We start from the raw sequence: 16,607 nt of genomic DNA, 5'->3' as shown, positions 1-16,607 counted from the left end.
GTCAAAAGTGGTTTTTCTGCTTCCTCACTGTTCAAGAGTTCTTTGTCCTCTGCTTTAAAAATGCCTGAGTAGGCTCAGATAACCCTAGTCTCTGTTTACCGTGGCCCATCAGAGCTGACTTTCCAGGGAAATAAAACAGCTCACATACAGTTTTTGCCTGCAGTCAGTTTAGCAGGTGGGATTCTGCGATGATAGAACTTGGCAAGATTTCTTTCAAATAAAACAAGCTGCAAACAGGGGCCCCTGGAAGAGTGATCATGTAATGGTTTTATGAATGACCTGGGTCCTGCTACTTTGGTAAATATGTTGGGTGCAGAACAGGGCAGGGACAGCTGAAGTGTGAAAAGGTAGAATTGGGCTTCAGGGGATTTGAACAGGCGGCACATGCCCTCTCCTTTGCTTATCAGAATCCTCGCTGTTCTTTCAAGCCCACATCCAGTGCACCTTGCCCATGAATCTTCTCCTGAGTCCCATCTGATGTGACTGCTGTCGTGTTTGAACCACAGAGGCATTTTGGATCTGGCACTGTTCTGGCATTTATGTTCTGCTTAATGTTGTATGTATCCGTTCGGGTTCTGGTAGGAGACAGGCTGAACTAGGTAACCACGGAGACTCCCAAGAACCATTTACTAAGAGGTGGGCTGGTTTGGGGAAATCAGCAAGGACTGGATGGTCTCCCAGGGTCGACTCCTCTGGGCCTGGAGTAGTGAGAGGAGGGAAAGACAGAGTCCTCGGGGGTGAGACCCCCCCACCCCCGCTCCAGGGGTGGAGGAACAGCTGTGGTCCCCGTGAGGACCCAGCCAGCCTGCGGTGGGCTTGAGGGAGAGGGGAGGGGGGATGAATACCCCACCCCCTCCATTCTCTCTTTCCTGCTGGTGCCTCGGTCAGAGGGCAGGTTGATGCTTCAGTGGGGGGTGGGTGGGGGCACAGAGTGCAGTGGAGAGTGGATCCAGAGGGCATTGAAGTCTTGTGCAGGACACTGCCATCACTGATGTGTCCTTCACCATGTTACTCATCTCTCCACGTGAGGAATACAGATTAAAAACCCTTCTGTTGGCCCTTAATGCGTGTCCTCATCCCCTCTTTCTTCGCAGTTGCATGTTTTGAAAGAACAATTGGATCATGTCTCTTCCATTTTTCTCATTTCTGTTCACTTCCAGCCGTCACAATCAGGCTTCTGCCACCAGTGCTAATAGCCACACCCAGTGGCAGGCTTTGAGCCTTGCAAAACTGATGGGTTACGTGCTTACAACTCTGCCCAGCTTCCAGGCTGCCCTTCACAATGCTGTTCTCTGTTTTCTCTTTCTTTACTTAGGTTGCACCGGGTTTTAGTTGCAGCACACGAGATCACATGAGATCTCCGATTGTCGTTGCTGCACACGTGGGATCTTTTGTTGCAATATATGGAATCTAGTTCCTTGACCAGGGATCGAACCCAGGCCCCCTGCATTGGAAGCTCAGAGTCTTAGCCACTGGACCACCAGGGAAGTCCCTGCAGTGCTTTTTTAAGTGTGACCACTAAGACCTCTAAGGCCACTTGTGTCAAAAATTGTGAGGGATAGTCATTTAAAAATGTATTTTCCCAGGCCCTCCCCAGACCTACAGAATGAGGGCCAGGGAACCTACGTTTTTAACCAGGCTCCTTCTTAGCCCCTCCCCTACCATCAGAGGTAGATAGCTACCTGGCCACATTTTTTGAGGTTCTCCATATTATTAAAAGGTAATAAAAAAAATGTGATGCATTTTTTAATTGTTTGCATTTTTTCAGTGTTTACATTTAACCAATTAACTTGTAGTCTCCAAAATGTAATGCAGTGTAATTGTGCTGTTGACAATATAGTCACAATTTTTGGGAAAGATAAAATCCATAGTGCACACTGGGCAGTGTGACCCTGAGTTTTCAGCGAATAGTGTACATGTCTCCTTGTAGTCCTGTCGTCGTATCTGTAGTGACAGATGTATCTGTACGTGTGACCTCATTGGAGAACCTTCCAGACTGTGAGGCCTGCTCTGTGAGAGGCCCTGTCCCCCACACCGTCCGCCCCACATTCTATGCCCGCTCACCTCTGGGAACCCCAGGCCTGAAGGAGAGGCCTAGAGCCTCTGTGAGCCAGTGGAGGCCAGCTCCCCTTCTGTTATTCAGACTCCACCCTCACTTTGGTCTCCTCTCACACACCCCCAGCTGTCTCCCAGCAGGAGCTGGAAGTTGCCAGAACTGCCAGAGGTTGTCAGGCTGGAGGTTAGATCCTGGTCTGCCACCCACGGTACTTGCATGAACCAGTTACTTAAGGTTTCCACAGTACATCTTCCTATCTTTTAACTCCATGCCTTTGATCAGACTTCTGCCTGAAATGCCCTCTGTTCTCCTTTGGGCCAGCAAACCTGTACTTGGCAGTACTCAGCTAAAGCCTGTGACTTCTTGACAAAGAATTTTAAAGACTGGAAAATCCCATTGACAGAGGAGCCTGGCAGGCTACAGTCCATGGGTTCGCAAGAGTTGGACACGACTTAGCGACTAAACCGCTACCACCATCCCATCCTTTCCAGTCCCTTGTTGCTCCCTCTGGGCCTCCTGTGTGTCTGACGCAGGCGCACGCAGTAGGTGAGTGCCTGCTGCTGCCTGAGGCTGTGGTCATCCTGGGTGGAGCCTCATCGAGGAGATGCTTCTCTAACCTCTGAGGTGTTTCTGCCTTGAGGCCGGCGCTGCAGAGGAAGCTCAGAGAGGAGACAGAGGGACAGATGGACAGACGGTTGTCCTGTCTTTATCTAGAAGGAACAGAGAGCTAGGCTTTGAGTGCCCCGCCCTCTCTCTTGTGGGTGGGGGCCCTGCAAGAGGGCTCCTTTCAGATACCACATCCCTCCCCAGCCAGGTCCCCCAGCCAGCCAGTCTAGGAAAGCCCAGCTAGTGGCAGGTGTCACCAGGGGCTCCTCCCTGGGTGGCCCGTGTCCTTGGGGAGAGATGAAGCCAGGGGCCAGCCCAGCTGCCAATCAGGTGAACCTCACTCTTCCACGAAAGTCCCAGCCTCCTACCAGCTCAGCATCGGACAAAGATGTCACATGCTTTCTGTTCTAATCCGTAATCCCGTAGAAGCTTTTTCAGTTTTTCAAGGTTTTCTATGCCAAACTGGTTATCTATAGAAGGTCAGAGTTGTAAGTAGTATATACATTTAGATATATTTAAGTTACTCAGTTATATGTTATATTAAAATAAATAGCTCCCTGCTTATACAAACAAACAAAAAATTCTGAATCCTTTCATTTTCTCTTTGAAGGTAGGTTATAGGTAAAACTACAACGTATGAAAGACATTTAAGTGATACTTACCTTGTTAAAACTGCGGAGAGAGGCACTGCCTTTTGCAAAACACTAGTTTCAGAACCACTGGTCCTTTGGGTGCACAATAAATAGTGGTTGAATTGAGTATATCTGATTTAACAATATGAAATTTCAAAGATAAACGTGAAGACTTGCAGTGAAGTACTAGAAATTAATTATATAGAAGGAGACTTGCCTGAGACTAGCATTAAATTTTATAAACCATGGGAGTTTCTGTTTATTGTAAGGTGTTGTGACCTGACAAGGTCATGGGTCAGATGAAGTAGTTAATATCAACATGAACTGCAAACTTACATCCTGGCCAGGGAAGGAACATAAATGGATGTAAATGAAGATATACACAGCCTGACTGTCTGGAACACCCATGCCCAGCCTAAAAGGAAAGCCCACATTCACATTCACTGATGGTTACCAGAGCTGGTTTTTCAGAGGAAGCCAGACTTCTGGGGTTTTTTGTGTGAAAATTTGTGATTTTTAAAATTTTGCACAACATTTTCCTAAGTTTTCTTTTTTTTTTTGAGCCCAAACAACTTAGCTAAGGCCAGATTTAGCTTACTGGCCATTAGGAAAAAGGTAGCCGTTTCTATTACAGTCTATAGTGGTCATTCCAATCTGAAGGACACTATCTTCTTTGGAGACATCAAGGACACTTGACAGACCCCATGATAACCATACCAGGCAGTCAGGGCTGCAGAAAGCTCGGGAACCACGTCATGTGATCCTTGAAGATATAAGTCTCGTGTTTCGTCACTTAGTAATTTTGTCCTTTAAACTGGCCAGCAGGATTTCAGATTAAGTTTTGTCTGACTAGTTCTTGTCATTTGGAAAGGGTCACATCTCAGAAATAATCTTGAACATTAATCTCATTAAAGTGGAAAGGTTGGAATTTCCCACTACTACCATTTTATTCTTTTTGCAGATGGAGTATTTCAATTATTAATGGACCTAAGTGGTCACGGTTGTTTTATGGGGTGTGAAATTATGAAAAATATGTCTAGCTGGTAGAGAATAAAGTCATACTTGGAACGATTTTGATTGCCAGATAAACCCCTACCAATTTTTAAGGTTTTTTTTTTTTTTTTGAGTGTACATTGAATTTTGGCCAGCATCTTTTATCTTGTGATAACTGTTTGGGCTTTGAAGTTTAAAGTTAATCTACAGTGAGTTTCACTGTGAGGTTTAAGTTTAATCTATAGTGAGTTTCACTGTGAGTGTTAGTGTGCCTTTTCTAATACTGGGATGGACACAGCTGTTCTTATTAGCTGCTTACCAAGAATAGATGTGACAGAGACTTTTGGTGTCTGTGTAGAGCTGAGAGGGTAGAGATGGAGGGCAGGGTAGGGTGCCCTTGGCTGGTACTTAGTACCTTCGGGGATGGTTTCGTGTGCTCAGTCTAAGATTATTATCCTGCTATAGGATCCCTGTACCTTTCCTGTAGGATGAGACGAGTCATATCTTCTCCTTTTGTTCTTGGAAAATATTTTAAAGGCCAAAAGTAAAGGAAAATCTTGGTATATTTGGCATCACAGCTTTGAGCTTCAGCCTTCCATTAGATTTGAGAGGAAATTCTGATAAACTAGTCAAAATTGAAGCATAGAGTTTTTTGGGTCTTGTCAAACTGTATGTTTTTTCTTATTTCCCATATGGATTGGAAGGATTCATTTCTAAAGAGTTAGGTTTCTTTTTTTTAATTTTAGGAAATATAAATTAATGGAGAAATAAATATGTTGTTCTGAGAAGGTTTTTGGCGCAGGCTCAGTTTCAGCACATGGGACTATGAAATAATTTATCAAGTAACTCTGCTAGGAATGTGGCATTTGGTAGGAAACACGTGTCAATTTAGAAAAAAAGTCCTGCATGGAATATTAAAGATAGAAGGATGTTGGGATCATTTCAGCGAGGACAAAATAGATTGAAATAGTGCCAGAAGGCTGGTCTTGGATTGTTTCCCCGTTTTTTGTATTGATTTTACTGAAAGCAGGAACCTCTGGAAAATAGTGAAAATATTAAATTGCTTTTGCCCATTCTGCCCCTAACTCCAGATTTGGTAAATGTACCAAATATCGGAGTTTTAGCTCTTGTAAAATGAAGGAGTGCTGTCAGTACAGGCCAGTGCCCTGGCCAGGCTGGTAACGTGGGTTTGCAAGGAGACTAGTCATCTTTCTGTTGGACAGTGAGCAGCGAGCAGCGAGGGAAAACCTAATGTGCGTTAGTAGAAGTTATATACTGGGGGAGATGGTCGGGGTCAAAATCAAGAGCCTTCTCTGAAACTGGGGCCCAAGTCAGCTGTGTTGGAGCAGTGCAAAAGACAGACCTTTGCCAAGTTGGCATCTTTCTGAGAAACGGAGAAGGTGTTAGTCTATAGTGAGTGGTGTTACTTTTAGAAGGTTTTTATACAAGGAAGCTGCTGGGTCGTCGGTATCATTTTAGATATTAGGGATTACTGTTTTGGCAGTAAAGATGGAAAAGAATGAAGGTAGCACTGTCGATCCTACTACAGTGGTGTAGGCCAGGGGTTTTCTCAGGCCCTGGGGAGATGCAGAGATAGTGTGAGCCAATCTGGCTCCTGAGCTTCTAGTCTAGAGGGAGAGGAAAGACGGACACACCTGTACGGCATGTGAGGTGTTTCAGAGGAGAGATGCCAGGCTTCATTTGGACAAGGCTGCTGCACGGAGTCCCAATGATACGGCTTAAAAGAGGGCTTTAAAGAGAATAGACCATATTTTTCTCACATCAGTTTTGATGTAAATGGTCCAGATTGGTGGATAGATCCGCTCCACCTGGTCCTGCAGAGAACAGTGTTCCTTCCAGCACATTGTTCTGCTACCTTATCAGCCTGATTGTGGTTGAGGCTGGTTACCTAAGGGCAGAGGTCCTTACACACGAGGTTTCATGAGAGTCCCCTGCTATTGCTGTTTCGTTGCTCAGTCTTGTCCGACTCTTTTGCGACCTCATGGGCTGTAGTGCACCAGGCTCCTCTGTCTGTGGGATTTCCCAGGCAGGAATAGTGGAGTGGGTTGCCATCTCCTTCTCCAGAGAATCCCCTGCAGCGCTGTTTAAAACACAGATTGCCTAAGCTACAACCAGAGTTTTTAATTCAGTTAAGCCTGAGTTTGCAAGTGTGAACGGTTCCCAGGTCATGTTACTGTGGGTCTGGCAACCAGACCTTGAGAACTTGGAGGAAAAAGAGGAAGAAGACAAGGAGGGGGAAAGGAACCTCTCTGGGTCCCAGTTGTGGGCCAAAAGTGGCACATACGTGTTACTTGGACTGTATTTCCTTTTGCCAGCGCTCTGTCACGTGGCCATAGGTCCCAGGAGGGGGCTGGGTGGGGGTCGGGTAGGGAAAGAGAGCAGGGCTGGCTGTACCACCCTGGAACCTTCTGGAGAAAAACATCTGTAACTCAGGATTGGACTGGTCGGGGTGAGGTAACATTTGAGCCAGAACCTTGAAGGATAAATTTTCCTGGCATCCCAGAGCAGAAGTACAACTGGTAGTTAAGCAAACAGTGTTTGCAGAGGCACGCAGGGCAGGCTCACCCCTTGAGTGAGTATGGACGGATGGCCAAGCTCTGCTTGAGGCGTTGAGCTACAGCAATGAGAGAGGAGACAGGCAGGGTCTGGTGATGCCGCTGGTTAAAAAGCAAACGGGTTTCATGGGTTGAGAGTCCAGCGGCTAAGGCTGTGGACTCAGGAGGCAGCTTAGGTTCAAGCTCTGGTTCCGTGTGGTCTGAGCCTTGCTTTGTCTGCGTTGCAGAGCCTCGTGGGTAGTAAGTGCTCTGTAAACGTCAGCGGTTGTGGTCGTCGCACCTTTGGTGTGAACTGCTAGTGTGAAACGATATCTTCCCCCGGAAGTCTCTGATGAATGGTCGTCTGGCTTCTGCATGAAGGGTTCTGTGATGGAGAGCTTGCTGTCTACGCTGGGGTAGCCAGGTCCATTTCTTCATAGCTGTCGTGGTTAGAGAGTTTGTCATCTTGGTGCTTACAGACTTTCTGGGCTAATCCAGAAGTCTTAATAAGCCCAGTTCTTCATGGTCACCTTTTGGATTGTGGGAGACACTCCATGCTGTCTTCACATGCTGTCTTCACATGGTTGGCTGATGAACAGGTGTACGTTAGTAAATCAGGTATCGATACCCCTAAATCTTCTACTGTGGAGTTTATGGGCTCCTGAGTGAACGTTTCTAGCTCTCCTGCACCTGGAAGTCCAGTTTCCAAGGGTGACGTCTTTAGAGCATTGCAATGTTGGCATCCTTGTTTGAAGACTTGTTGCTTTTTGCCTCTAATAATTTGCAGTCGTGTCTGACTCTTTGCGATCCCACAGACTGTAGCCTACCAGGCTCCTCTGTCCATGGGATACTCCAGTCAGGAATACTGGAGTGGATTGACATTCCCTTTTCCAGGGAATCTTCCTGACCCAGGGATCGAACCCCAGTCTCCTGTGTTGCAGGCAGATTCTTTATCGTTTGAGCTACAGGGAAGACCTTTATTATTTGTTAGTATGTACTAAAAATAAAGCTACTGACTTGGTAATAAGCATGTTCTGTGAGAAAAGTAATGGTTGAGACACTGTAGAAACCATTAGACATTCCCCAAATACCACCTCTTTAGATTCACTGGACTCATTGTACTCATGGCTGATTGATTTCAGGCGTGAGAAAAAGAACATAACTGAAGAGCGTATTATCTAAGGTTGCCTCTAAATAAGGGTCCATCAAATCACAATCTATGTCTGATGATTGAGTGTTAAAATCAACAGAGAGTCAAAGCTGGATGTATCCAGACAGATCTCAGAGATTCTTTGTCTTTAGCTCCTGTAATCACAACATGCCCTGTAATCATTTCTGCAAACATGTCTGTGGACTCAATAGGAAGTCTCTTAGAGCGTTCTTGTGAAGACCGTTAGTCTCAGGTTTGATCAGTGAGAATGAAACATGTTTTGGGAACCCCAGTTCTCTTTAACACTTTCCTTTTGTCCATATTTCTTATATATTATTGTTATGCATGTATGATTCATTATGGATATTATGGTGTGTGAGTTTAGAGTTCTTTCTCCTTGTGAAATTGAGATGACAGAGCTAATTATTCGGCTTTTCATTCATTAGTGTAGAGTTCCCAAATAGAGCTTTTTCATTAAAAAGGTCATTTTTTCATGACTTAAAAGGAACTAAATGAGTAAAAATTGAGTATGGTTCTTAAAGGTTTTTTTTTATTTTATTTTATGATAGTACACTAAACAATTTTACAAGTAATAGAATTATAATATAATCTTTTCCTGACTTTTAAAAAATTTATAAAATTTTCCTCAGTGGATATAATGTTCTTCTTTTTTTTTTATTTTTTTATTATTTTTATTTTTTTATTATTTATTATTATTATTTTTTATTTTTTTAATAAATTTATTTATTTTAGTTGGGGGCTAATTACTTTACAATATTGTAATAGTTTTTGCCATACATTGACATGAATCAGCCATGGGTTTACATGTGTTCCCCTTCCTGGACCCCCCACCCACCTCCCTCCCCATCCCATCCCTCTGGGTCATCCCATTGCCCCGGCCCTGAGCCCTTGTCTCATGCATCGAACATGGAATGGTGTTCTGTTTCACATATGATAATATACATGTTTCAATGCTATTCTCCCAGAACGTCCCACCCTCACCTTCTCCCTCAGAGTCCATAAAATTGTTCTATGCATCTGTGTCTCTTATTCTGTCTCGCATATAGGGTTATCGTTACCATCTTTCAAATTCCATATATATGCATTAGTATACTGTATTGTTGTTTTTCTTTCTGGCTTACTTCACTCTGTATAATGGGCTCCAGTTTCATCCATCTCAGTAGAACCGATTCAAATGTATTTTTTTTAATGGCTGAGTAATATTCCATTGTGTATATGTACCACAGCTTCCTTATCCATTCGTCTGCTGTTGGACATCTAGGTTGCTTCCATGTCCTGGCTATTGTAAACAGTGCTGCGATGAACATTGGGGTACACGCATCTCTTTCAATTCTGGTTTCCTCGGTATGTATGCCCAGCAGTGGATATAATGTTCTTCTTAAAGTTGTCGTATAAATGAACCTTTCTCAACACTCACATTAACTCATTTGCTTTTCTGTTAATAGTTTTTATACTCATCAATTATAATAGCATTTTACTGTCATAATAACAAGCAGCTGTTTATATATATATTAACTGACAGAATATTAATATAAAAGTAACATAAGATGATTTCAAGTCAAATGTAGAATGCTTATCTATATATATGTATATTTGAAAGTTAATTTTCATTTATAAACAATAAGTATGAATGACATGCATTGTTTATATTATTGGTGTTATTTTGCTGACCAGAAACGACAATAGATTAAAGACCTAAATGTAAGACTGGAAACCATAAAACTCCTAGAAATAAGCATACGTAGAACACTCTTTGACATAAATTGTCAGTCTTTTTTTGGATCTGTCTCTGAAGGCAAAGAAAAAATGAAAAAATAAACAAATGAGACCTAATTAAACTTAAAAGCTTTTGCACAGCAAAGGAAACTACTGACAAAATGAAAAGATAACCTACTGAGTGGGAGAAAATACTTGCAAATGACATGACTGACAAGGGATGAATATCCAGAATATGTAGATAGCTCATACAACTCAATATTAAAAAAACCCAAACAACCCAATTAAAAAATGAGCTGAAGGCCTGAATAGACGTTTTCCCAAAGATAACATACAGATGGCCAACAGGCACATGAAAAGATGCTCAACACTGCTAATCATCAGAGAAATGCAAGTCAAAACCACAGTGTTATCACTTCACACCTGTCAGGGTGGCCACCATCAAAAAGACCACAAATGTTGGTGAGGCTGTGGAGAAATGGGGACCTTCCTGCACTGTTGATGGGAATGTAAATTGTTGTACCTCCTGTGGGAAACAATATGTTGGTTCCTCAAAAAACTAAAAATAGAGCTGCCATATGATCCAGCAATTTTACTCCTGGGTGGATGTCTGAAGAAAATAAAAACACTAATTTGAAAAGACACATGAACCCCAGCATTCATAGCAGCATTATTTACAATAACAAAGATGTGGAAGCATCCTAAGTGTCCATCAACAAATGGATAAAGAAGAGGATATATGTATGTGTGTGTGTGTAGTGTACACATATATACATATATACACAGGTACACATATGCTTGCATATATATAATGGAATATTAATCATAAAGAAAAATGAAATTCTGCCATTTGCCACAACGTGTCAAACAGACAAAGACACATCCTGTATGTTTTCACTTATATGTGGAATCTGAAAAATAAAGGCAATGAATATAACAAAACAGAAATAAATTTACAGATCTAGAGAACAAACTAGTGGGTACCAGTTTGGAGAGAGAAGCTGGGAGGGGCAGGATAGGGGTAGAGGATGAAGAGATACAAACTACTAGGGATAAAATGAGTAATCTACAAGGGTATATTATACAGCATAGGGAATATAGTGACTATATTATAATAACTTTAAATTGAGTATAATCTATAAAAATATTGAATCACTGTATTGTACACCTGAACGTAATATAATATTGTATGTCAACTGTACTTCAATTTCAAAAACAGAAATGGTAGATTAGTGTATCTCAAATGATGAAATTGAGATAAGTGACAAATTTCAGGATGCTGGAAGTGACCAGAAAAGGCATTAGGCCTTTTTGTCCTTTCACAGGCCATGATTCAGAGCAAAGCAAAATAGTGGATTTGAGCTGAGTGTCAGAGTGAAACCAAACTTTAGTTCATCTATAACGAAAATTGAAAAGTGGGTGAAATTAGTTTTCTTTTGTTTGTTTTTTGCTCATTGTGAACTGATTCTTCTCTATTTGTAACAAGAGGATGTGTTTGATATTTGTGCATCTCCAGTTTTGTGTGTTTCAACTAATGTATCATGTACCTGAATAGAGAACTGAATATAGTTTGTATGTTTTCAGTCTGATTTTAAAAGTAATCTATGTTCATTTATAAAAAGGTATAAGATGAAAATTTAAAAATCACTCATTGTTCTTCAACTTTTGCAACCATTTTTTTTTAGTGTGTGTATTTAAAAAAAAATTGGTTGCATACCAAATATAAGATTTTTGTAACCTTTTGTTTTTGCTTAAAACTTTGATAGTCACTTCCAATTTTATTAAATTGATTTTCAAAACCAATATAAAGTTCCATAATTTGGCTATACCATATGTAATTATTCTTCTGTTATGTACAATTTTTTGCTACCATGATTTTGCAACAAACTTCTTTATATATACATTTGGTGTATATTTGCTGTTAATTTCCTTAGGAAAAGAAGCTTCTTCAGTCTGAAGCAGTATGCAGAATCACTGGTTTTGAAACAATTATTAGAACTTTTGCTTTTGCTCGCATTATAGTTCACGGTTCACATACTGTTGAAGCCTGGCTTGGAGAATTTTGAGCGTTACTTTACTAGCGTTACTTTACTAGTGAGATGAGTGCAATTGTGTGATAGTTTGAACATTCTTTGGGATTGCCTTTCTTTGGGATTGGAATGAAAACTGACCTTTTCCAGTCCTGTGGCCACTGCTGAGTTTTCCAAATTTGCTGGCATATTGAGTGCAGCACTTTAACAGCATCATCTTTTAGGATTTGAAGTAGCTCAACTGGAATTCCATCACCTCCGCTAGCTTTGTTTGTAGTGAAGCTTCCTAAGGCCCACTTGACTTCACATTCCAGGATGTCTAGCTGTAGGTGAGTGATCACACCATTGTGGTTATCTGGTAGTTCTGTGTATTCTTGCCACCTCTTCTTAATATCTTCTGCTTCTGTTAGGTCCATACCATTTCTGTCCTTTATTGTGTCCACCTTTGCATGAAATGTTCCCTTGGTATGTCTAATTTTCTTGAGCTCTCTAGTCTTCCCCTTTCTGTTGTTTTCCTCTATTTCTTTGCATTGATCCCTGAGGAAGGCTTTCTTATTTCTCCTTGCTATTCTTTGGAACTCTGCATTCAAGTGGGTATATCTTTCCTTTTCTTCTTTGCCTTTTACTTCTCTTCTTTTCATAGCTATTTGTAAGGCTTCCTCAGACAACCATTTTACCTTTTTGCATTTCTTTATCTTGGGAATGGTCTTGACCACTGCCTCCTGTGATCAATGTCACTAACCTCTATCTATAGTTCTTCAAGTACTCTATCAGATCTAATCCCTTGAATCTATTTGTCACTTCCACTGTATAATTTGTAAGGGATGTGATTTAGGTCATACCTGAATGGTCTAGTGGCTTTCCCTACTTTCTTCAATATAAGTCTGAATTTGGCAATAAGGAGTTCATGATCTGAGCCACAGTCAGCTCCTGGTCTTGTTTTTGCTGACTGTATAGAGCTTCTCCATCTTTGGCTGCAAAGAATATAATCACTATGATTTCAGTATTGGCCATCTGGTGATGTCTGTGTGTAGAGTCTTCTCTTTTGTTGTTGGAAGAGGATGTTTGCTATGACCAGTGCGTTCTCTTGGCGAAACTCTTGTTAGCCTTTGCCTTGTTTCATTTTGTACTCCAAGGCCAAATTTGCCTGTTACTCCAGGTATCTCCTGACTTCCTCCTTTTGAATTCCAGTCTCCTATGATGAAAAGGACATCTTTTTTGGGTGTTCATTCTAGAAGGTCTTGTAGGTCTTCGTAGAACTGTTCAACTTCAGCTTCTTTGGCATTGCTGGTTTGGGCATAGACTTGGATTATTGTGATATTGAATGGTTTGCCTTGGAAACGAACAGAGATCATTCTGTCATTTTTGAGATTGCACCCAAATACTGCATGGTGTGAACTTCCAGATGTTCAAGCTGGATTTAGAAAAGGCAGAGGAACCAGAGATCAAATTGCCAACATCCATTGGATCAATGAAAAAGCAAGAGAGTTCCAGAAAAACATCTACTTCTGCTTTATTGACTACGCCAAAGACATATATGGATGTGACAGCTGGAATATAAAGAAAGCTGAGCGCCAAAGAATTCATGCTTTTGAGTTGTGGTGTTGGAGAAGACTCTTGAGAGTCCCTTGGACTGCAAGGAGATTCAACCAGTCCATCCTAAAGGAAATCAGTCCTCAATATTCATTGGAAGGACTGATGCTTAAGCTGAAACTCCAATAATTTGGCCACCTGATGCGAAGAGCTGACTCATTGGAAAAGACCCCAATGCAGGGAAAGACTGAAAGCAGGAGGAGAAGGGGACGACAGAGGATGAGATGGCTGGATCGCATCACTGACTCGATGGACATGAGTTTGAGTAAACTCTGGGAGTTGGTGATGGACAGGGAGGCCAGGGGTGCTGCAGTCCATGGGGTCACAAAGAGTCAGACACGACTGAGCAACTGAACTGAACTGAAGCCTTTGACTGTGTGGATCACAACAAACTGTGGAAAATTCTTCAAGAGATGGGCATACTAGACCACCTGACTGCCTCCTGAGAAATCTGTATGCAGGTCAAGAAGAAACAGTTAGAACTGGACATGGAACAATGGACTGGTTCCAAATTGGGAAAGGAGTATGTCAAGGCTGTATATTGTCACCCTGCTTATTTAACTAATATGCACAGTACATCATGCAAAATACCAAACTGGATGAAGCACAAGCTGGAATCAAGATTGCTGGGAGAAATATCAATAACCTTAGATGTGCAGATGACACTCTTATGGCAGAAAGTGGAGAGAAACTAAAGAGCCTCTTGATGAAAGTGAAAGAGGAGAGTGAAAAAGTTGGCTTAAAACTCAGCATTCAGAAAACTAAGGTCATGGCATTCAGTCCCGTCACTTCCAGTCCCATAGCAAATAGATGGAGAAACAATGGAAACAGTGAGAGACTTTATTTTTGGGGGCTCCAAATCACTGAAGCTGGTGACTGCAGCCATGAAATTAAAAGGCGCTTGTTCCTTGGAAGAAAAGCTATGACAAACCTAAACAGCATATTAAAAAACAGAGACATTACTTTGCTAACAAAGGTCCGTCTAGTCAAAGGTATGACTACTATTTCCAGTAGTCGTGTATGAATGTGAAAGTTGGACTATAAAGAAAGCTGAGCACTGAAGAATTGATGCTTTTGAACTGTGGTGTTGGAGGAGACTGTTGAGAGTCCCTTGGACTGCAAGGAGATCCAGCCAGTCAATCCCAAAGGAAATCAATCCTGAGTATTCATTGGAAGGACTGATGCTGAAGCTGAAGCTCCAATCCTTTGGCCGCCTGATACGAAGAACTAACTCATTGGAAAAGACCTTGACGCTGGGAAAGATCGAAGGAGGGAGGAGAAGGGGACGACAGAGGATAAGATGGTTGGATGGCATCACTGGCTTGATGGACATGAGTTTGAGCAGGCTCTGGGAGTTGGTGATGGACAGGGAAGCCTGGCCTGCTGCAGTCCATGGGGTCGCAAAGAGTCTGATACGACTGAATGACTGAAATGATCTGTATTACAGTTCATTTTCTCCTTTAATATTTTATTTTTTATTGTAGTATAATTGCTTTCCAATGGTGTATTAGTTTCTGCTGTGATTCACACAGTGAATCAGCTGTATGTCTACATATATTCCCTCCCTCTCTAGCCTCCAGCCCACTCCTGTAGGTCATCACCAAGCATGGAGCTGAGCTCAATGTGCTATACAGCGGTTTCCCACTAGCTCTCTGTTTTATGCATGGTTCAGTTCAGTTCAGTTTAGTCGCTCAGTCGTGTCCGACTCTTTGCGACCCCATGAATCGCAGCACGCCAGGCCTCCCTGTCCATCACCAACTCCCGGAGTCTACCCAAACCCGTGTCCATCGAGTCGGTGATGCCATCCAGCCATCTCATCCTCTGTCGTCCCCTTCTCCTCCTGCCCCCAATCCTTCCCAGCATTAGGGTCTTTTCCAATGAGTCAACTCTTTGCATGAGGTGGCCAAAGGATTGGAGTTTCAGCTTCAACATCAGTCCTTCCAATGAACACCCAGGACTGATCTCCTTTAGGATGGACTGGTTGGATCTCCTTGCAGTCCAAGGGACTCTCAAGAGTCTTCTCCAACACCACAGTTCAAAAGCATCAATTCTGTGGTGCTCAGCTTTCTTCACCGTCCAACTCTCACATCCATACATGACCACTGGAAAAACCATAGCCTTGACTAGATGGACCTTTGTTGGCAGAGTAATGTCTCTGCTTTTCAATATGCTATCTAGGTTGGTCATAACTTTCCTTCCAAGGAGTAAGCGTCTTTTAATTTCATGGCTGCGGTCACCATCAGCAGTGATTTTGGAGCCCTCCAAAATAAAGTCTGACATTGTTTCCACTGTTTCCCCATCTATTTCCCGTTAAGTGATGGGACTGGATGCCATGATCTTAGTTTTCTGAATGTTGAGCTTTAAGCCAACTTTTTCACTCTCCTCTTTCACTTTCATCAAGAGGCTCTTTAGTTCTTCTTCACTTTCTGCCATAAGGGTGGTGTCATCTGCATATCTGAGGTTATTGATATTTCTCCCAACAATCTTGATTCCAGCTTGTGTTTCTTCCAGCCCAGTGTTTCTCATGATGTGCTCTGCATATAAGTTAAATAACCAGGCTGTTTTATTCATGGTTCAGTTCAGTTCAGTTTAGTCGCTCAGTCGTGTCTGACTCTTTGCGACCCCATGAATTGCAGCACGCAGGCTTCCCTGCCCCACTGCCTTTACCAAGTACTGAGAGGGTTGAGGAAGGGACCTCAGAGGCGTGGCCTCTTTTTACACCTTGCCTCTGGCAGAGTGAGGGTCTTCTGCCCTCTTTCTGTAGGTGTTAGTTAGTAGGTTATTTTCCCCCCTAGACACGTCTTCCTGTCTCTCCGTCCCTGGTGCCTCCCTCTGCAGACATTTGTCAGATGTATGCGTCACATACAAGTTTATGATTATTATATTTCTAATTTTCAGAAACATGATAATGAATTTTAAGCCTCCAAACCACCTGGAAGTCTACCAGCAGAATTTCACTGTTGTGTTCCCATTCCAGTTAGTTTTCATGTTGACAGAGTTAGTTACCATGAAGGGGAGCCACACTTGGGCGAGTTGGCTGGTGCTGTCAGGGATGTGGGAGGCTGATATCCCCGGCCCGCCTTGTGCTCAGAGGTCCTGAGACCCCGCCAACGAGGGTCACGGTTAATAGAGCAGACGCTCCATTCTTCCTTCTCTCCTTTGGGAAGCCCTGCTTTATGTTCCTGAGAATGAGAAGAAAAACTCCACTCTTCCTTGATTTCTCTACTTGTAGGTGAGGAAGAAACAAGAAGTGGT

General features: G+C 42.5%; 1 protein-coding gene across 6 annotated transcripts in view; it reads left to right on the top strand.

Moving 5' to 3' along the window:
* Positions 1–16,607, top strand: part of MBOAT2 (membrane bound glycerophospholipid O-acyltransferase 2) — a 150,805-nt gene that overhangs the window by 56,282 nt on the left and 77,916 nt on the right. Inside the window, exon 1 of one of the 6 annotated variants that reach the window (XM_081483452.1) lies at positions 9,246–9,357. The exons of the other annotated variants lie outside the window; for them this stretch is intronic. Coding sequence (XP_081339578.1) covers positions 9,313–9,357 — 45 coding nt within the window. The 5' untranslated portion in view covers positions 9,246–9,312. Of the gene's footprint in view, positions 1–9,245; positions 9,358–16,607 lie in introns of those variants that run through there. 6 annotated transcript variants of the gene reach the window in all.

Source organism: Giraffa tippelskirchi, chromosome 4 (assembly GCF_054371585.1).
Source record: "Giraffa tippelskirchi isolate mGirTip1 chromosome 4, T2T-mGirTip1v1.2.pri, whole genome shotgun sequence".
Taxonomy (NCBI): Eukaryota; Metazoa; Chordata; class Mammalia; order Artiodactyla; family Giraffidae; genus Giraffa; species Giraffa tippelskirchi.
The sequence above is the reverse complement of the archived record's forward strand: the minus strand, read 5'-3'. Positions and strand labels throughout refer to the sequence as shown.